General features: G+C 51.3%; 2 protein-coding genes across 2 annotated transcripts; one reads left to right on the top strand and one right to left on the bottom strand.

Moving 5' to 3' along the window:
* Positions 1-859: 859 nt before the first annotated feature.
* Positions 860-4565, top strand: LOC100842568 (transcription factor UNE10). The gene is made up of 5 exons (XM_010236690.3): positions 860-1874; positions 2049-2171; positions 3558-3623; positions 3697-4071; positions 4171-4565. Exons 1-5 carry the CDS (start codon positions 1188-1190, stop codon positions 4276-4278), a joined length of 1359 nt encoding a protein of 452 aa, XP_010234992.1. The 5' UTR covers positions 860-1187; the 3' UTR covers positions 4279-4565.
* A 1857-nt stretch (positions 4566-6422) lies between these two features.
* Positions 6423-8832, bottom strand: LOC100826873 (expansin-B4). The gene is made up of 4 exons (XM_010236689.3): positions 8510-8832; positions 8282-8391; positions 7809-7993; positions 6423-7210 (listed from the first exon to the last, which is right to left on the bottom strand). The coding sequence occupies exons 1-4, from the start codon at positions 8724-8726 to the stop codon at positions 6868-6870; spliced, it is 855 nt and encodes a 284-aa protein (XP_010234991.1). The 5' UTR covers positions 8727-8832; the 3' UTR covers positions 6423-6867.
* Between the last annotated feature and the right edge of the window lie 7186 nt (positions 8833-16018).

Raw genomic sequence — 16018 nt, 5'->3', positions numbered from 1 at the left:
AGGATAGCTAGTCAAGTAAAGCTCATCCCTTTGTTTACTGTTTAAACTGGTGGCAAGAGATTCGAGTTCCATGATCCAAGAGATGACACATGACCATCTGCAGTGGACGGAAGGCGCCGATATTTGGGCACACATAGACATATCTATCGATAGATGTTACTGTCGGTCCTTGAGGGAGAAAGGATGCACGCTGCACGCACGCATGGCCACAGAAACAACTGGAGTAAAACAGGCAGTACGTACTAGCACACAAAAAAAGTCGTATCCTGTTGGACTCTCGACCTCAGCATTATAAGATCCATCCAAAGTAACCTGATCCAGATGAAGTGTTTAATTCAGTAGCCCCACCGGTCGATCCTGGTTAGGACATACAGTAGTGACATAGGTAAATTCGCTACGAAGTACTCGTCCATGTATCGGTCTAATTAACCAAAGGCAGCCTCTGCCACAATTAAGGGCAGTTGGGTACATGCACCGCACCGCGTGCGTCTGCTTGTGTTTGGGTCTATCCGAGCTTATATATGCGTGCGTCGGTGCAGGTGCCCCGGGGCCTGGATTGGGAACTGTACCAGGTCCAGCAGCAACAGAGCCGAGATATACGTGCGCCACACCACCTGACCCGATGGCAAACCCCCGTCGCGACAGCCACGGAAAAGACGGGCGCGCGAAAGGAACGTGCTACTAGCTGCTGCTACTCGCAAATTAGCTGGTCATGCAATGCGAGTGCTCGATCTCTTCTATACTGTACACGTACTTGATCGATCTCCTCTCCTAGTCGTAGCTTACGTGCCGCCGTGCAGGTCATGTGGAAGGCAATGCGGCTACGTGCCCGTCTCCTCCTCACAAGGCCTAGTCCTTCCCTCTCCCCGTCGCGTCCCTCTCCCTGCCCCCCCCTTAGCTTCCTCAACCTCCATCCATCCATCCATCCCCGACGCGCTCTGCATGGCTCCTCCACACACACCTCGACCTCCGGCACGCACCGCGCGCTGGTCACATAAGTATCTCCGCCTCCTACCCTTCCTTTCCTTTGCTCGCCATACATACACTACGTTTACCCATGTACGTGTAACCTACTGGCTGTATACGCCTCTGCTCTGGCACGACACGGCCAGCCAGCTGAGCTGAAGCCGGGGGTTGCGCGGGAGGAGCATATAACTAGCTGAGTGCCATTAATTGGAGCGCGCGTGATGAACAACCAGTGCGTGCCGAGCTGGGATCTGGAAGACACGGCCGGCCTCAACCAGCGTTCGGCATCCGGGCCGGCGCACCAGCCACGCGGTTTGGCGGCGCCCGTGGTGGCCGTGCCGATGCCGGAGCCGGACCAGTACGACGAGGTGGCGGAGCTGACGTGGGAGAAGGGCAACATCTTCTGGCAGGGCCTGCTCAGCCGCCCGGCGCCCATTAAGTACCCGCCTCCGTCGGCTGCGGCTCCGATGCACGCCTCCCCCGGAGACCGCCGGGAACAGACGCTCGAGGCCGTGGTCGGCGAGGCGGCCGCGCGCTCCTCCTCGCACTCGCACCACCTCGCGCCTAACTGGCTCGCCGTCGGCGTGGATCAGGTCGCCGCGGGCGTCGTGCCGTGCGCGGCGGGGGACGCCGACGAGGCGGAGGAGGACGCGCGGGTGAGGAATGATAACAAGCGCGCGCGGCGGCTGCAGGCGTGCGCCGCCAGCCAGGGGAGCGCCGCGGCGCCCGGCGCCGCCCGTGACAGCCCGACGCTGCTCACGATGGAGCCCTGCGGCTTCACAGCGACCACGACCAACAACTCCACGTCGCTGGACCTGGACCACGGCTCGCCCGAGGAGACGACGGAAAACACCAGCTTCGGCGGCGGCGCCGCTAGCGACTCGCGCTACTTCAGCCGCCGGTCGCAGGCAAGCAAATTAAAGCCTCATCATCACCCCATGCGAGTCACAGCTTACCTCCACACATACACACACTGTCATATATGCATGACCACTTGATCAGCGATCTCGTGACCATCTTCTCATGCACGTACTAATCGGTGCGCATGCACCTTTAATTCTTGTGTTGAAATACAAAATTAGAGAGACGGGCTGTGCGACGAGGCGGAGACGGTCGTGATCAAGGAGGAACCTCCCATGAGGATGAGGTCGTCCATTTCCACCAAGAGGAGCCGGGCTGCTGCCATCCATAACGAATCCGAGCGTGTAAGCAACCCTCATCTTTAGTGCCATTCGTACATGGCAATGATTAATTTGTTGTTGCGTACATAGATTAAATAATTAACTTCTTATTGTTAATCAGCTAAGCTATGCTTAATTTATTCTCGTACATCTGACGTTGATGGCACGTGCTTTATATCTCTAGCTGCTAGCTAGGTTCTAGTAAGTTCTAAGAACTCGATGCTCGCATATCATGCATGTGTGATCAACTGGCTTCTGCCAGTGGCGAAGCTACCCTCCCCGAGTAGCCCGGGCTCTTTCGGCAAGTAATCACTCCGTCTCATATTAAGTGATTTTTTATTACATGTATCTAGACGTTTTTTAAGTACAGATACATCCATATTTAAGCAAATTTGAGTCACTTAATATGGGACGGAGGGAGCTGTCCAAGAAAGAATGGTGCTATTCTTGAGATAATCAGTGGTACTGATTGGCGCAACATGCTCCGCCACTGGCTTGTACTCTCGCCAAGATTGATCTATATGAATCGCACTCACCTAACAGATCACTTAAATGGTTAACTTAGAAGAGGGTTGCTAGCTTAATTTACTCGTCTTCAAAGTAAAGCGAGCCCACGTTTGAGTTGATTTGGATTAGATATCGAGCTAGCGAGAAATTAATAGGATCATCGCGCGCGGTATTGAGCTAGTCTCGATCGAAACTAGCAAACACGTCTTAGGATTTCCTGGCCACAGATTTCCATACACTTGTCCTAGTCCGTTCGGAACAAATCAATTTTGCTGGAGATTGTTCGGGTATATATGGGATCCCACTTCACATGAATCTAAAAAATAATTGGAACTTAGTGGGACATTAGTTCGGACGTTGTATTATGGCATGAAAAAGAACTTAAAATTCACTAACATAAAACACAAATACGATTAAAAAATTAAATCTAAAAATGATGGAGAATGATAATATTTCAACCCGGACAAGTTTGAAACACGGCGAAAAGAACTTAAAATTCACTGACAATATAAAACACAAATACAAGTAAAAAATTTAAATCTAAAAAATGATGGAGAATGATAATACTTCAACCCGGACAGGTTTGAAACGCGGCGAAACCTAGTGATAGTTTTTCCAGAACCATTCAAATTGTGGCTTCTAAAAAAGGAATGAAGAAGAAATCTCTCAAAAACTGAGGAACTTTTTGTTGCACCATCCTCTGGCATATCCTGTGAGACACATGGGCCGCATGTGGCGTAAAGCTCTGGCTTAAAAGGCTAACATACAGAGAGACGGCTGCTAGAATGGGCAGTTTGTCCATGGGCCAAAAGTAATGTCTCTCCTATATAAGTTCTTTTTTTTTCCTTACGAAAAGTGGCATACCCGGCTTCTGTATACCAATCGTTTCTTCTTTGTTTGCAGAAACGAAGGGACAGGATCAACCAGAAGATGCAGACCCTGCAGAAGCTCGTCCCCAACTCAAGCAAGGTACTGTATTTCCTCATCCCAAAATCAACAGACGAAATGTGAATTCTTAATTTTCTTCACGTGCGTGTTCTAGACGGACAAGGCGTCCATGCTGGACGAGGTGATCGAGCACCTGAAGCAGCTGCAGGCGCAGGTGCAGATGATGAGCCGGATGGGCAGCATGATGATGCCAATGGGCATGGCCATGGCGCCGCCGCTGCAAATGTCCGTCATGGCCAACATGGCCCAAATGGCCCAGATGGCTCAGATGGGCCTGGGCATGATGAACATGGCCGCACAGCCCGCCGCCTACCCAGGCCTCGCGTCGCCCATGAACATCATGCAGCCGCCCAACCCTTTCGTCCCCATCCAACCCTGGGACGCCGCCGGCGACCGGCAGAAGCAGCCCGCCGGAATCGCCGCCGTGCCAGCCTACTCCGCGTTCCTCGCCTGCCAGGCGGCGGCGCAGGTACGTGCTACGAAATCTACGTGCACGGTTGCCTTCCCTTGTAAATTTTCGATAGATAGATTCTTACGAAGTTGCACGTACGAATCTCTGCGTGAGCAGCAGCAGCAGCAAGCGCAACCGAACGGCATGGAGGCGTACAACAGGATGGTCGCCATGTACCAGAAACTCAGCCAGCAGCAGAGCCAACCAGGAAACTCCAAACAGTGATCGTACATCGTGTAGTACGGTCCCTACGGTCGTCGTACAGCAGCAGGGCCAACACAGGCCTTTCGAGACAAAATCCGTCGATACGAACGCACATGGTACATCGGTATTTAATTTTATTATTTTTTTGCCCTTTTTGACCTCTTCTAGTGTGTGTGTATAATCACACCGCTAGATCGATACGCTCCGTTTGTATCATCAACATCAAGTAATTGCACCAGATTTGTACGTGAGGTCCGGTTAACCTCATAGTATGACTTTCTCCACGGCTGTTGTTGCTGCAGCCTGCATGTCATTGTCGGCAAGTGAATGTAGGACATGGGAAGCAGCTCAGCTCGCTAGCTAGCTCAAGTCAATCATTGCGCAGCCTCCTACCGTTCCATTGGTGCCAACCGCTCCTCGTTTTGCCAGATCTTTTTTACTCCTCCGTATCAATCTCCGTCCCATTCCAACTCCAACCGCATGCCAATTTGCCGAGATACTCTTTCCTCCGGTGGTGCTCCAAACCGGTGTGCCGCAGTAGTAGCCTGACTGACCGAGAAAGTGAGTGATGATTTCGTTGCTCTTTTGGCATGTCGATGGAGCTGCTTGGACCGCTCGTCCGCACTGCTACAAGTAGCAGTATCCTAGTGTCTACTTAGTGATAATAATGACTTATTCCGGTGCGTGCCAGGGAGAAGAAAAAAAAAGTGGAGGAATAATGACAATAATTCAGCAGCACACATGCGTAGGCGGATCGCAAGCTAGCGATGCCGTACCGGTCGGCGGCAAGGTACAGGGTACAGGTCACCTTTTCTTTGACTCCATGGGCCTGGGCGCCATGCAGGCGCACATGCCGTGAACCGCGGGGAAACCAGCTCGATCTGCGGATAAGATTTTTCTTTTCTTTTAAGAGAAAGAGGGAAAGGAGCCTCCAAAACAAGACTAGTGTCGGTCAGTCAACCAAGCCGTGTGGCCTGACCGGTCCGGTCCGCTCCATGCAAATTTCAGAACAAGAGAGCCCTAGATTTTAATACTTTCTCCGTCTAAAAAAAGATGAAGATGGCTTAAATTTATCAAAATTTGAATGTATCTAGATATGACTTAGTGTACAGATACATTCAAATGTAGTGAAAATTAAGTCTATCTTTTGTTGGTCGGATAGAGTATACATATTCACAACACTGATCATACAGACGACGTTTGGGCTTATCCGTCTCGATTCGATCATATCCGTGGGCATGATTTCGCAGGAAGCGGCAAGGACCGATGCGCACACGAGGTGTCGCATACTGGCATCAGGACTCAGAAACAGTAGCAGAAGCAAGCCAGCAAAGGAATTACGAGTGCAAAGCAGCTCATCGTGCGCTTGCGATGCCCTTCAAGTGCAAAGCATACTCGATCGTACGCGGCAGCGGGACACAGCTAATAGGGATTTGGAGGGCGCGCGGGCGAGAGATGGGACGGTTCGTTTGGTTTGGTTTGGTTTGACCGGACGCTGTTGGATCGCGGCGGTGCCGGGCTCTGTTCTGTTTGACCGGTGCAGGCCGGGGAATTTCTCTTTTCTAGCCTAGGTTGGCACGCACCGAAGTGGCAAGACCGTCGTAGAAAGAAAAGGCTATGCTATAATGCTTGCTGCTGGTGCCCATGCTTGATGGAACAAGAAATGTTGGTACCGTATGTCCGTATGGACGAGCGTGCTTTATCGAAGGCCGTACTAGCTCTAGCTCGCAAGGAGATTGGTTAGTTGTGCTGCGTGCTTTGACGCTTTTCCGGCAACCTATCATGTTAGTCGTAGTAACTATGGAATCTATCTACAGAAAAGGGCAGCGTGTAAAGTGAATCCGGCCGTGAAAGTGTGAAACCAGTCTTTAAAATTTACCGCGCGCGGGAACAAGTTCAGCCTTCAGATTTCAGTTTCAAGAAAAGAAAAAATCAGGCTACCCGGCCGGTGCCAACTTTCCTTTTGCGTGGTACGACATGATAGCTGCCAAACATTGCGATTTTTTTATGCTTTCTCTGCACGTCGAACTTTTGCTTACCAAGACAGACATGAGACGTGCGCGTGCGAATCAACTTGCTCGGTTTTACCATGCGAGGATCCAATGAAAGTAGTTGCACATCAAATGTAAAAAAAAAGGACAGGGGTACGGGGATGGAGGAGCATGTTTAATATAATAACAATATACTTTTCCATTAATCACCGCCTTGAATGGTAAATTATAAAGCGACAGTGGGCGGGAGAGCGTATCTTGTACGCCTGCCTCCTCCATTTCCCACACAGCTTTGCCTCCCCCACTTGCCAATACTGCAATATTTCATGACTCCAACCCTCGTCACGGCCCTAGAGACCCAGACCCCAACCATACTCCCGGACGGACACTTTCTTCCTCGAGACGACGCCTCACCTAAAAGGACGCACCCCATACGGCCATACCACACACACTCCCCCAAACGATACAGTTTACACCAAAACGCAATGGCGACAGCCGGACTCTCCCCGACGAGACCTTGTAGCAGCTGCTAGCTGCGTAATACTAGTACTGTAGTAATTATTACTAGTACTCCTATTAGCAGTAGAAGCGGCGATGGCGCCCGTGGGGACCGGCCGGTTCAGCTGTACTGGACGAAGGATCGGTAGAAGGTGTTGGGCCTCCAGTTGGCCGGGATAACCTCCCGGGCGATGAGCCTCTTGCCGGACTCGTTGGTGATGCGGATGGAGAACGGGGCCTGCAGGCGGTGGTTGGAGTCCAGCCTCCAGATGGACCCCCACGACTCCCTCATCCGCGTCCACTGGCCCGTTAGCGGCCCGTGGGCTGTCTTGGACTCCATCAGGTCCACCTGCACCACGTCGCCGTCGCCGTCCTCGTACTCCACCAGCACCGCGAAGTAGACCGGGTTTGAGTACTCCTCCACGTGGAACCCGATCTTCAGCCCCGGGAACTCACACGGCACCCTGCACCCCACAGACGCAAAGATTTAGACAAAAAGAGTAGAAAATGGTACGATGTGTAATACACTAGTCCTAGTTTTGTTTTCTTCCTCGATCTTGCCGTGGAATATTTTTTGCGTTTCTATATGTTTGGATCAGGGGCTCGGCCAGTATTTTGTCTGATAAAGCTGTGTGACAGGAGACGGAAATGGGTGGCCGGTGCCGTATGGTGGCAGGCCACGCATATGCTAACGCTGCAAAAAAGAGGTGCGTTGGGCCCGAGCAATAAAGGTAAGATCTGTGCTATGGTAGCTGCACATGCATGCGAAGAGCAGACGAGGGACCGCCACGGTCAGTGCGTCTGGCGCCCGTGTCCGGCAGAGAGTAATGTAGGCGGTTGGGTCGACCCAATTCCACCCCCTACCGAACTTTTTTAACTTTGAACTGCCAGACTTGGCCGGTGGAAAACTCGACGAGGAATTGGACGGAAATCATACTGACAAACGGTACAAACTAAAACTGCTACACTAGTACTCAACGAATACAGTGACGTCTTGGGTTCAAAATTACTACGGAGTGTGTGGCAGCAGAAGAGACACAATTTGTGTGTTCAGAGACTGACCTGGTGAACTCGATGTCGATGATGCCGGAGTGACGGAGCTTGTCGTTGAGGCCGGGCTTGGCGAGCCTGCCGAACGCCGTGCCGCTGAGGTCGAAGTGGAACGGCGCCACGGGGTAGTAGTTCATGTCGGTGATGATCACCGTCTCCGTCCTGCCGGAGCAGGACTGGTCCTTTCGGCATCTGATCTGAACCCACGAAACAGAAACAAAACGTCAGCCTCAAACAGCAACAAAGCACCTCAGAGATGCTGTAGAAGAGAGAGAGCGCCAATCAATGCGCGGCAACGGCAACGCCGCACAGAAAAAGACGACAGTGTCACGGAAAGCGACTGAGAGAGCACACCCCACACACACGACGCACATGCATGTGGGGTCCACTCGCAGACGCTCCAGGACCGACGACCGGCCGGCGCAGAGACAGACTGCAACGGGCGGCAACGCTTGCAATGAACTGTTTGTTTTGGTTTTATTTACCTTGTAGCAGGAGCCGCATCCCTTGCCGTCCTTGAACAATGGCTGGTTGCCGCAGGAGGTCATGGACGCGAACGGGTACTGGTTGGTGTGCTTGAAGCCGCAGGCGCCACCTAGCAGCAGCAAAGATTCACCACACCGACATGAGCCACATTTCGTTTCTTCCACAAGAACGCGGAAAAGCAAAAGCAAGAAGAACGAGAAATGTGGGTGCTTTTGATTCATCCTCACCGTTGTCGTCGGGGCCGGCGCCATTGGGCTGGCCGTACCAGGTGGCCCTGGCCGGGGTCCATGGGCCCCAGTACACGGCGGCCTCGCTGCTGTTGAGACCCGCGCCGCCGTAGTCGGCCGGGGTGGCGTCGGTGACGTTGAACTCCACGGCGCCGGCGTCGGCGGCCAGGACGGCGAGGAGCGCCGCCAGAGCAGCGAAGGAGGAGAGCGTGCCCATTCCTCTGCTTGGCAGTGTGTTGCTGTGGATCTGAGCTGTGGGGAGTGTAGTGTGAGAGGAGTGATGGGCTTGTTTGGTTCTTGTTGTAAGTGGGGAGGTGGCCGTGGTGCGGTGGGGCTATTTATAAGCCGGGTCGGGTACGCCGGTAACGAGCCGGGGGAGGCGCTGTGTGATGCGCGAGAGCAGAGCAGAAGCAGAGGAGGGGGGGCGAACGTGCCATGTTGGGTGGCACATGGCCTGGCTCGAATGCATGCAGACTCATCGTGTTACGGCAGCGCGAATTAAAGGCGGCAGATGATAGTTGGGGCTGGTGGTTAGCTAGCTGCCATGCAGCTTAGCTCAGGCCCCCCTCAGGCTTCAGCTGCCTCGGATCGCAGACGAGTTCGAAGGAACGCACAGAACAGAGCAGGACTGGAGGTGCGTGGGAGAAATGTCGGCATGTGCCGTGGTGGCCCGTCTGCCCATGACGTGAGAAGAGAACGGGTTCAGGCTTCACACTCCATACCTGGCCAAAACTCAGCTGCAAAGTGCGCATTGAGTTAAAACGTAGGTTTATTTGGTTATTCTGCCATGTCCGTTCCAATTTTTGCAATGGAGACGGGATACAGATCCTGCGGTGTTGCTTCTGCGTTTTTCTCCTTTTTGTTTAGATATGATGGGGGCGAGAAAGCAGACCGTACGCTGATTAACTCCAGTACTGGTGTGTTTCACTGGAAAAGTTGACAGTAAACACACCATGCATGACCGATGAATCTGTGATCTCGTACTTGTGAAGCTACGGGTGGTCTGCATATTTGTTGGTGCCAACAGTGAAGATTAGAATCTAAACCAACTGAATTACTTGAGAATTGAGACTAGTTTCTCTAAAGAAAAATTGAATTGGGATTCCTTGCTTGACCAGGATTTAATCGGAGGTTTAGTCTTGGGTGCATCCGGTTCCTAACCTGAACGAGTGTTCAGACTTCAGTTTTCGGAAAGATACCGCTAGCTTTACTCCGATCGAGCACAACAGCCCAATGTATTTCCGAATTGCATAGCTGTACATTGCCTTTTCCGCTAATCCTTAGCGCAGGCAATAATGCGCTAGCGACGCTGAATTTCCCCAAGAAACGATGTGACCGATCGGCATAAAGAAAGCCAGGATAATGGAACGCCCTGCGCAAATGCTGCTTTTCGACCCCATTTGCCCTTAAACTCCATATCATCCCACATGCCCGCAAGAGCCCGCAGTATCTCCATCGATAGCTGCCGCAGAATTAAGTTGGCCGGTAAAGACGATAATTTTTTGGCACATGCAAGATGCCCATCGAAATACCAAACACATCTATTACATTTATTTATGAGTAAAGCCTGCTTAAACCTTGAGCTAGCCTGCGCTTTTCCTAAAAAAAAACTTGAGCTAGTAGAGACAGTCGAAATCAAACCTCTGCTTCCTGTTCCATGAGAGGGTCTATGTAGGGATGCAAGTGGGGTGGGATCCTCCCGTCCACTTCCCGTTTACTCAATCCCGGCGGGCGTCTAATCGTACCCACCTCCCATCTACTAATGCCCAACGGATTCAGCGAGTTAAGTGGGCTGAGCGCATAAATCCTTCTTAATCCCGTCAACTTGTACTGCTGCCTGAAGTTGCTGCCCGCCGGCCACCCGAAAGCTGCCGCGCGCCCCTGCTGCCCGCCGGCCGCTCCCAAGACGCGGTGGGGCTCTGGCAGGACGCCTGCGAGGCCGTCTTCTTCCTCCTCGCGCTCGTCCACCACCCTGACCGCCACGCCAAGGCCGACGGTGAACGCGACACCTGCACGACACCAGGTTCTGCCCCCTCAGTGTGGCTCTGATGTACGGTTATTGAGAGAACGGGATACGTGGGTTCCCGGTGGGTTTGATGGGTTCATCCGCTTCAGCCCGTGCGGGACATGTGGGCATCGTTAGTTGGATTAAGTGGGTTCATTTGGTGGGATGGGAGACCGGATAAGTGGCAGGTCCGTCCCACTAGCAACCCTAGGTCTATGCTACTCATAACAAGGTTTCGATACCGGTTTACTCACGTGTTGGCTAACGCTAACTCATATGGTCACATTCTCTATAGAATGTCACATTGCTTAAGAAACGTGGTGACTATTTGCAATGATAGTGTTGGAGACCGAAATCTCACATTCAACATCTTGATTGGGTATATGATTCAACGGAACGACATGGTTGCAACTGGAATAACATAAGTTTCATGTATAACTAATTAGTCAGGGCCGCCATCACCGGACCTCCTGGCGAGACCAAGGACTATCGCATGATGGTCTCTCTTGTGTTTTCAACCATTTAGTGTCACCGGAATGACATGGTCTTCAGTAGAACCATTTAGAGTACTCCTGACCATCCTCGAGGAGGCAATGGTGAACCCAAGCTATGGTTGTGTAGTCAACTGACTACACATCGTTTTAGCAAAATCTCCATATACAAGTGTAAATTCATGTGAAAAATTTGGTATTTTTTAAATAATATTACATATTGACATCACAAGTTTGCAATTCTAGCACCGCCACTATGAGGAGGCGTTGCGATGGAAAAGCACTGGGCTTCTTAAGGGTGGGTTGTCTTTTTCGACCGCTTTGGCGAGTGGGTTACTTGATGCCACGCACACTTCTTTGCCTATTTAGCGATATAGCCGCTTAGCGGCGTTGTAATTGGTCTTCTGACCCTTCTTCTTTAATTGATGATGCACCAACTGGGTTGCATTCTTGAAAAAAAAACTTACTCAAAAGTCAAAACCATCAAAATAAAGCGGCGATCTCGTAGTTTTCTCACCACACAAAATCCACCTTGCAATAGTTAGTCAATGTGATACTAGGCTTGAGCGTGGCCACGTCTTCTATCACTTTTGTACATGTTCTTAAGATAACTAATGACCGGGAATAGTAACGCCAAGGTGTTGATTTTAGTGATTACAAGGTCACTACAAGAGGAATAACCCGTAGAGACGCTATAATTGTCTCTAAATAACTTTAGATTATTAGTGTCTTATCACACATAGCGACACTGTACGTACGTAGTGGCGGTTTTGTGGCACCAGCTGGGTTGCATTCTTGAGAAAAAAATCTTACTCAAAAGTCAAAACCATCAAAATAAAGCGGCAATCTCAGTTTTCTCACCACACAAAATCCACCTTGCAATAATTAGTCAATGTGATACTAGGCCTGAGCATGGCCACGTCGGCTATCACTTTTGTACACGTTCTTAAGATAATTAATGACCAGGAATAGTACGTCAGGGTGTTGATTTCAGTGATCACAAGGTGGAGGTTTGATTTCGATCGGCCCAACAAGGTCAAGGTTTCAAACATATTTAATTGGCAATAGTCAGTATATTGTCAGTTCATGGCTCTATACGTTCCTAATGTCACTAATGACCAGACTAGTAAGGGATTAGAAGATAGAGGTTCGATTTTGACCGGCTTTACAGTTCAAGGTTTAAAAAATACTCTTTATTTACTTATTATTTTTGCGGGGAAACACTTTCATTCCATCGATCGATATAATGCACGGAGTATTAACGTTGCGACGCACCAAAGCCACATCTGGCCCGGCAATAATGCATGGGACTGCATGCATCGATCGATCGCAGCTAAGCATCTGGTCAGAGGAACAGAGCATCGCGTCGCGGCGTTGGCTCACTCGCTCGCGGGCCGGCTCGTGACCGTGATCGCCAGGTCGCTTTCCGGTGACTTTCTTCTTGATATTTCTCGCCTGTAGGTGAGCAACGGTGCGTTCTGTGAACGGTCGCTAGACGGTGGTCTGATCTGATACGTGCACACCTAACTGCATCGCGACTTCGAGGCGCTGAGCACGAGCGGAGTTAATGCTCGGCACTCACCTGCCAGTTGGCGCCGCTCTATCTCTGTCTCTCTGTGATCGATTCAAGGCTTCCAGCAGTTGATCAGTAGACCGTGCGTACGCATGCAGTTGCAGTGCGCTCGTTCGCGTGAGCAATTTTGCTTTGTTGGATCAGAACAGAACGCCTGGTCGATCCATCCACGGATGAAAGGAGTTGTTTTGTCAGGAATAATTGGGTCGACGAGCAGAGTACTCCTGCCGGCCGGCCGGCCAGGCAATTAACAGCAATCATGCATGGCAACCGGCCGTCTGGCAAACAGCATGATGCCACGCACTCCAGTATACTGCCTGCATCCGTGCCGGTTGGGGGATATCGAGTAAAGTAATGTTACTTCTGCGCCTGGGCGGTGTGCTCGGCACACTGCCAGTGCCGTGCTCGCTCGCCGGCCCGGCATCTCCTTGGCAGCGCTGAATCGTAAAATGTGCGCGTGCCCTGCTTCAGTTAAGTACGTAGCTGCCTCTTCATCACCACCGCAACGAGGCATAGCCAAGACACACCATCTACTAGCTAGCACGGCAGAGATGATTACTCACTCACACAGCTAGCTAACTTGGGGCTACCACTAGAGCTAGCAAGCAGCATCTTCTGGTTCTGGGTCTGAATTCTTGACGAACAGCGACTTCTCCAGCAGTACCACTGTGTTCATACCAGCGTGTGAAGTGAAGTGAAGTAAGTGCCAAAGCTTCTACGTGGACATGATTACAACGGCTGGACAGACGAAAGCAAGTGCGCACATGCCACATGGGTTGATCGATCGTCGACCGATACGGTGAAATGGACAGACGGAGCTAGCGACGGATCGGCGATACGCACGGACTACTGGCCGGATATAAGTCCCGGCGGTCACTTTACCGGTCAGTTCATCCGCGAAAGCGGTGTTTAACATGGGTGATGTAATATCGGAACCTAATGCAACCGGCAATTTCACGTACCGTCTGGCTCGATCGACGGAACTGTTCCTCCATGTTAGGCCGATTGAAATATATTCATGTTCAGAGCGACTCTCGACCTTACGTTCCTCTTTCAGCAAAAGCGGCATGCAGATAGATCATACCGCATGTGTTGTGCAATGCAAGTGGCCGCTTTACATCTGCACTCGGCGCGAGCTACCGTGCGTTCGTTGGTCCGGTGCTGTGCATTGAGCCCTGTTTTTTTGGGTTAACCCTGTTTGGTAATCATCTCGAGCACACGCGACCAGGCAAGGGTTCCGCTACAAGCCACCGGCTTTGCGGGAGGTGGTTGCCGCTGCACGCTGCATTGAATGGGCGCTCGCAGCTAGCGCAGGCGGTTAACGGAAAGGCATTTAATAACACGGTGATACACAACAAAAGCTGGAGTAACACCAGCACATTGTCGTCTCAAGCTTTTTGTCCCTCTGCTATCAACCCTCCTCGTTTCTCGAGAACAAAATGACAATGCTGCTATGACGAGTTTCTCGGGAGAAACCTCCATCCGTGGCTCGAGATCAGTACGATTGCAACGGAAACGGAGGTTTTGCTTGACTTGACTCATCCATCCAGCCATCCAGGGAATCCGGAGCAGGGGAGAAATGATGGCAGAGCACAATGCGGCTGGGAGCGAGCGAGCAGGAACGCGACGCAAGATGCTTAATCTGACACGGACGTACGTTGCGCTAATCCGGGAGAAGACGATGAGCAGGAGTACTCCGTGCCTGTACTAAAGAGCAAAGCATCAGCAGCACCCTAGTAGCTACCTATCCCCCTGCCTTCAACTTTACACAAACATCCCAAATTATGCGGCCTAACGGGAGGGCGACACAATAATCTGTCAGACCAGACCATCCAGGCCGGATAAAACCAGATCACTGATCATTAGTTAATCCAAGGCCGAGTTCCAAAGGAGCGATGCTTGCCGTGGATTGTGGGGACTCGCAAGGAATTTCCTTCTTGGGCCCTGGAGAGAAGAAAAAGCAGGAAACGGCCGTAAATCAAGGCGCTTCTGCTTGCGGCAACGAGCAGATCAGGCAAGAAGAAGAAGAAGAAAAAAGGAGACTTGTTTGACCGGCAACGTCTACGCTCTACACCCTATTACTAGAGTCCAGACGACCCACACGGCAGTGAAAGGCGATAAGATTAGACGGCGCAGAGTGATGCTGACATCTGCATATCAGACGGCCATGACACGAGGAACCAAATGGTCACCGCTCATCGGAGAGGTCAGGTGAGGCGAGACGAGACGAGAGAGAGGAGACGGAGAGCTCGCGTCGCCGCTGGACGGCCCACCATCAACGGCCTTTTTTCTAGGGAGGAGCGCCCTGCGTTCGAGCCCTTTATTCTTTGTTCCCACTCTAACGAGAAAAACTGTCTCGACGCACGCCGCTGCTCACTGACACGACCCCACGCCTTTAAAGCAATCGTTCGGGGACCGCCTGTAGATCTCAAAATGACCTGCCGAGTGGCACGCGGTACATCATTGTACGTACAAATGTGCACTGTATTGTCGATCGCATGAGATGAGATGAGATGCTGCAACGCGACCTGATCTGCCACGCACCCATCGGCCCCTACCGGCCGTGCCGCATTTATCGCGGCGGCCACGGCTCCCAACGAATATAAATTCGCCCTCGTCGGTGGCCGGCCGGTGCCCCGCCGGGGCGGTGATCTGAGATTCTGAACAGTGACTCTCACTGACCCAGCGTGTACGTGGCGGCTGTCTGCTTGCTTGACGAGTCCAATAGGATTACAATTACACGACGATGCCCCATTGTTTATGCTCTATTCGTTGGCATTTAGCACCATGTACCTGACCGATTGATCGACTCTGTTATCCATGGTAGTACTACGTCGTGAAACTCTGGCAGGGAGGGGTCAAGCAAACCGCGGCTGCAGCATTCAGATGCGCTGGTGCATGCATTGTGTGTGAACGGGATTATGCTAGTATCACGTTCTGACCATGCACGTGATAAGAGGTTAGTGGAATCTTTACTTTCAACCATGCAGTGTACATGTTTCCATGCATGCATGTGGTGTGAATATTTTTGTTAGCACCTCCAACATTTTAACTCTCCTTGATTGGACTTTTATGCCAAGTTTGGAACAAAGGTTTTTCATATAAATTTCACAGGAAAAGAATTCTGCATGTAATTTTCCTATGATGCCATTTGGATTGTAGGATTGGTGCTTAGAATTCCTATGAGAATGCTTCATTTCCTTCATGTTTTGGACTCTTAGATATAGCTACACCCTTAAACAAGGTTTCCTTTTTTTTAGTTAACACAAGGTTGTGCCATTGTCAATTGATAACTCAAGACGAGGTTTAAGCACACATGCTTCCAACAAGTCTGACGAGATCGCGTATGGCATCGGGGCCAGAGACGATGAGGTCGTCGCCGTGGACGATGCGTGTATGAGTCACCGACTTTGCCCCAACTCCTCCATTGCCTCGGTACT

Source organism: Brachypodium distachyon, chromosome 3 (assembly GCF_000005505.3).
Source record: "Brachypodium distachyon strain Bd21 chromosome 3, Brachypodium_distachyon_v3.0, whole genome shotgun sequence".
NCBI lineage: Eukaryota > Viridiplantae > Streptophyta > Magnoliopsida > Poales > Poaceae > Brachypodium > Brachypodium distachyon.
Note: the sequence above shows the minus strand (reverse complement) of the source record. Positions and strands in the feature narration are given on the sequence as shown.

What these genes read in the sequence shown, in the direction of transcription:
- LOC100826873 (XM_010236689.3), bottom strand. Translation starts at nt 8,726, where the DNA reads ATGGGCACGCTCTCCTCCTTCGCTGCTCTGGCGGCGCTCCTCGCCGTC. An exon ending in GATGCGGCTCCTGCTACAAG is followed by an intron (nt 7,994 to 8,281) that starts GTAAATAAAACC and finishes TCGTGGGTTCAG; the next exon opens with ATCAGATGCCGAAAGGACCA. An exon ending in ATCGACATCGAGTTCACCAG is followed by an intron (nt 7,211 to 7,808) that starts GTCAGTCTCTGA and finishes TGTGGGGTGCAG; the next exon opens with GGTGCCGTGTGAGTTCCCGG.
- LOC100842568 (XM_010236690.3), top strand. Translation starts at nt 1,188, where the DNA reads ATGAACAACCAGTGCGTGCCGAGCTGGGATCTGGAAGACACGGCCGGC. An exon ending in ACTTCAGCCGCCGGTCGCAG is followed by an intron (nt 1,875 to 2,048) that starts GCAAGCAAATTA and finishes ATACAAAATTAG; the next exon opens with AGAGACGGGCTGTGCGACGA. An exon ending in TCCATAACGAATCCGAGCGT is followed by an intron (nt 2,172 to 3,557) that starts GTAAGCAACCCT and finishes CTTTGTTTGCAG; the next exon opens with AAACGAAGGGACAGGATCAA.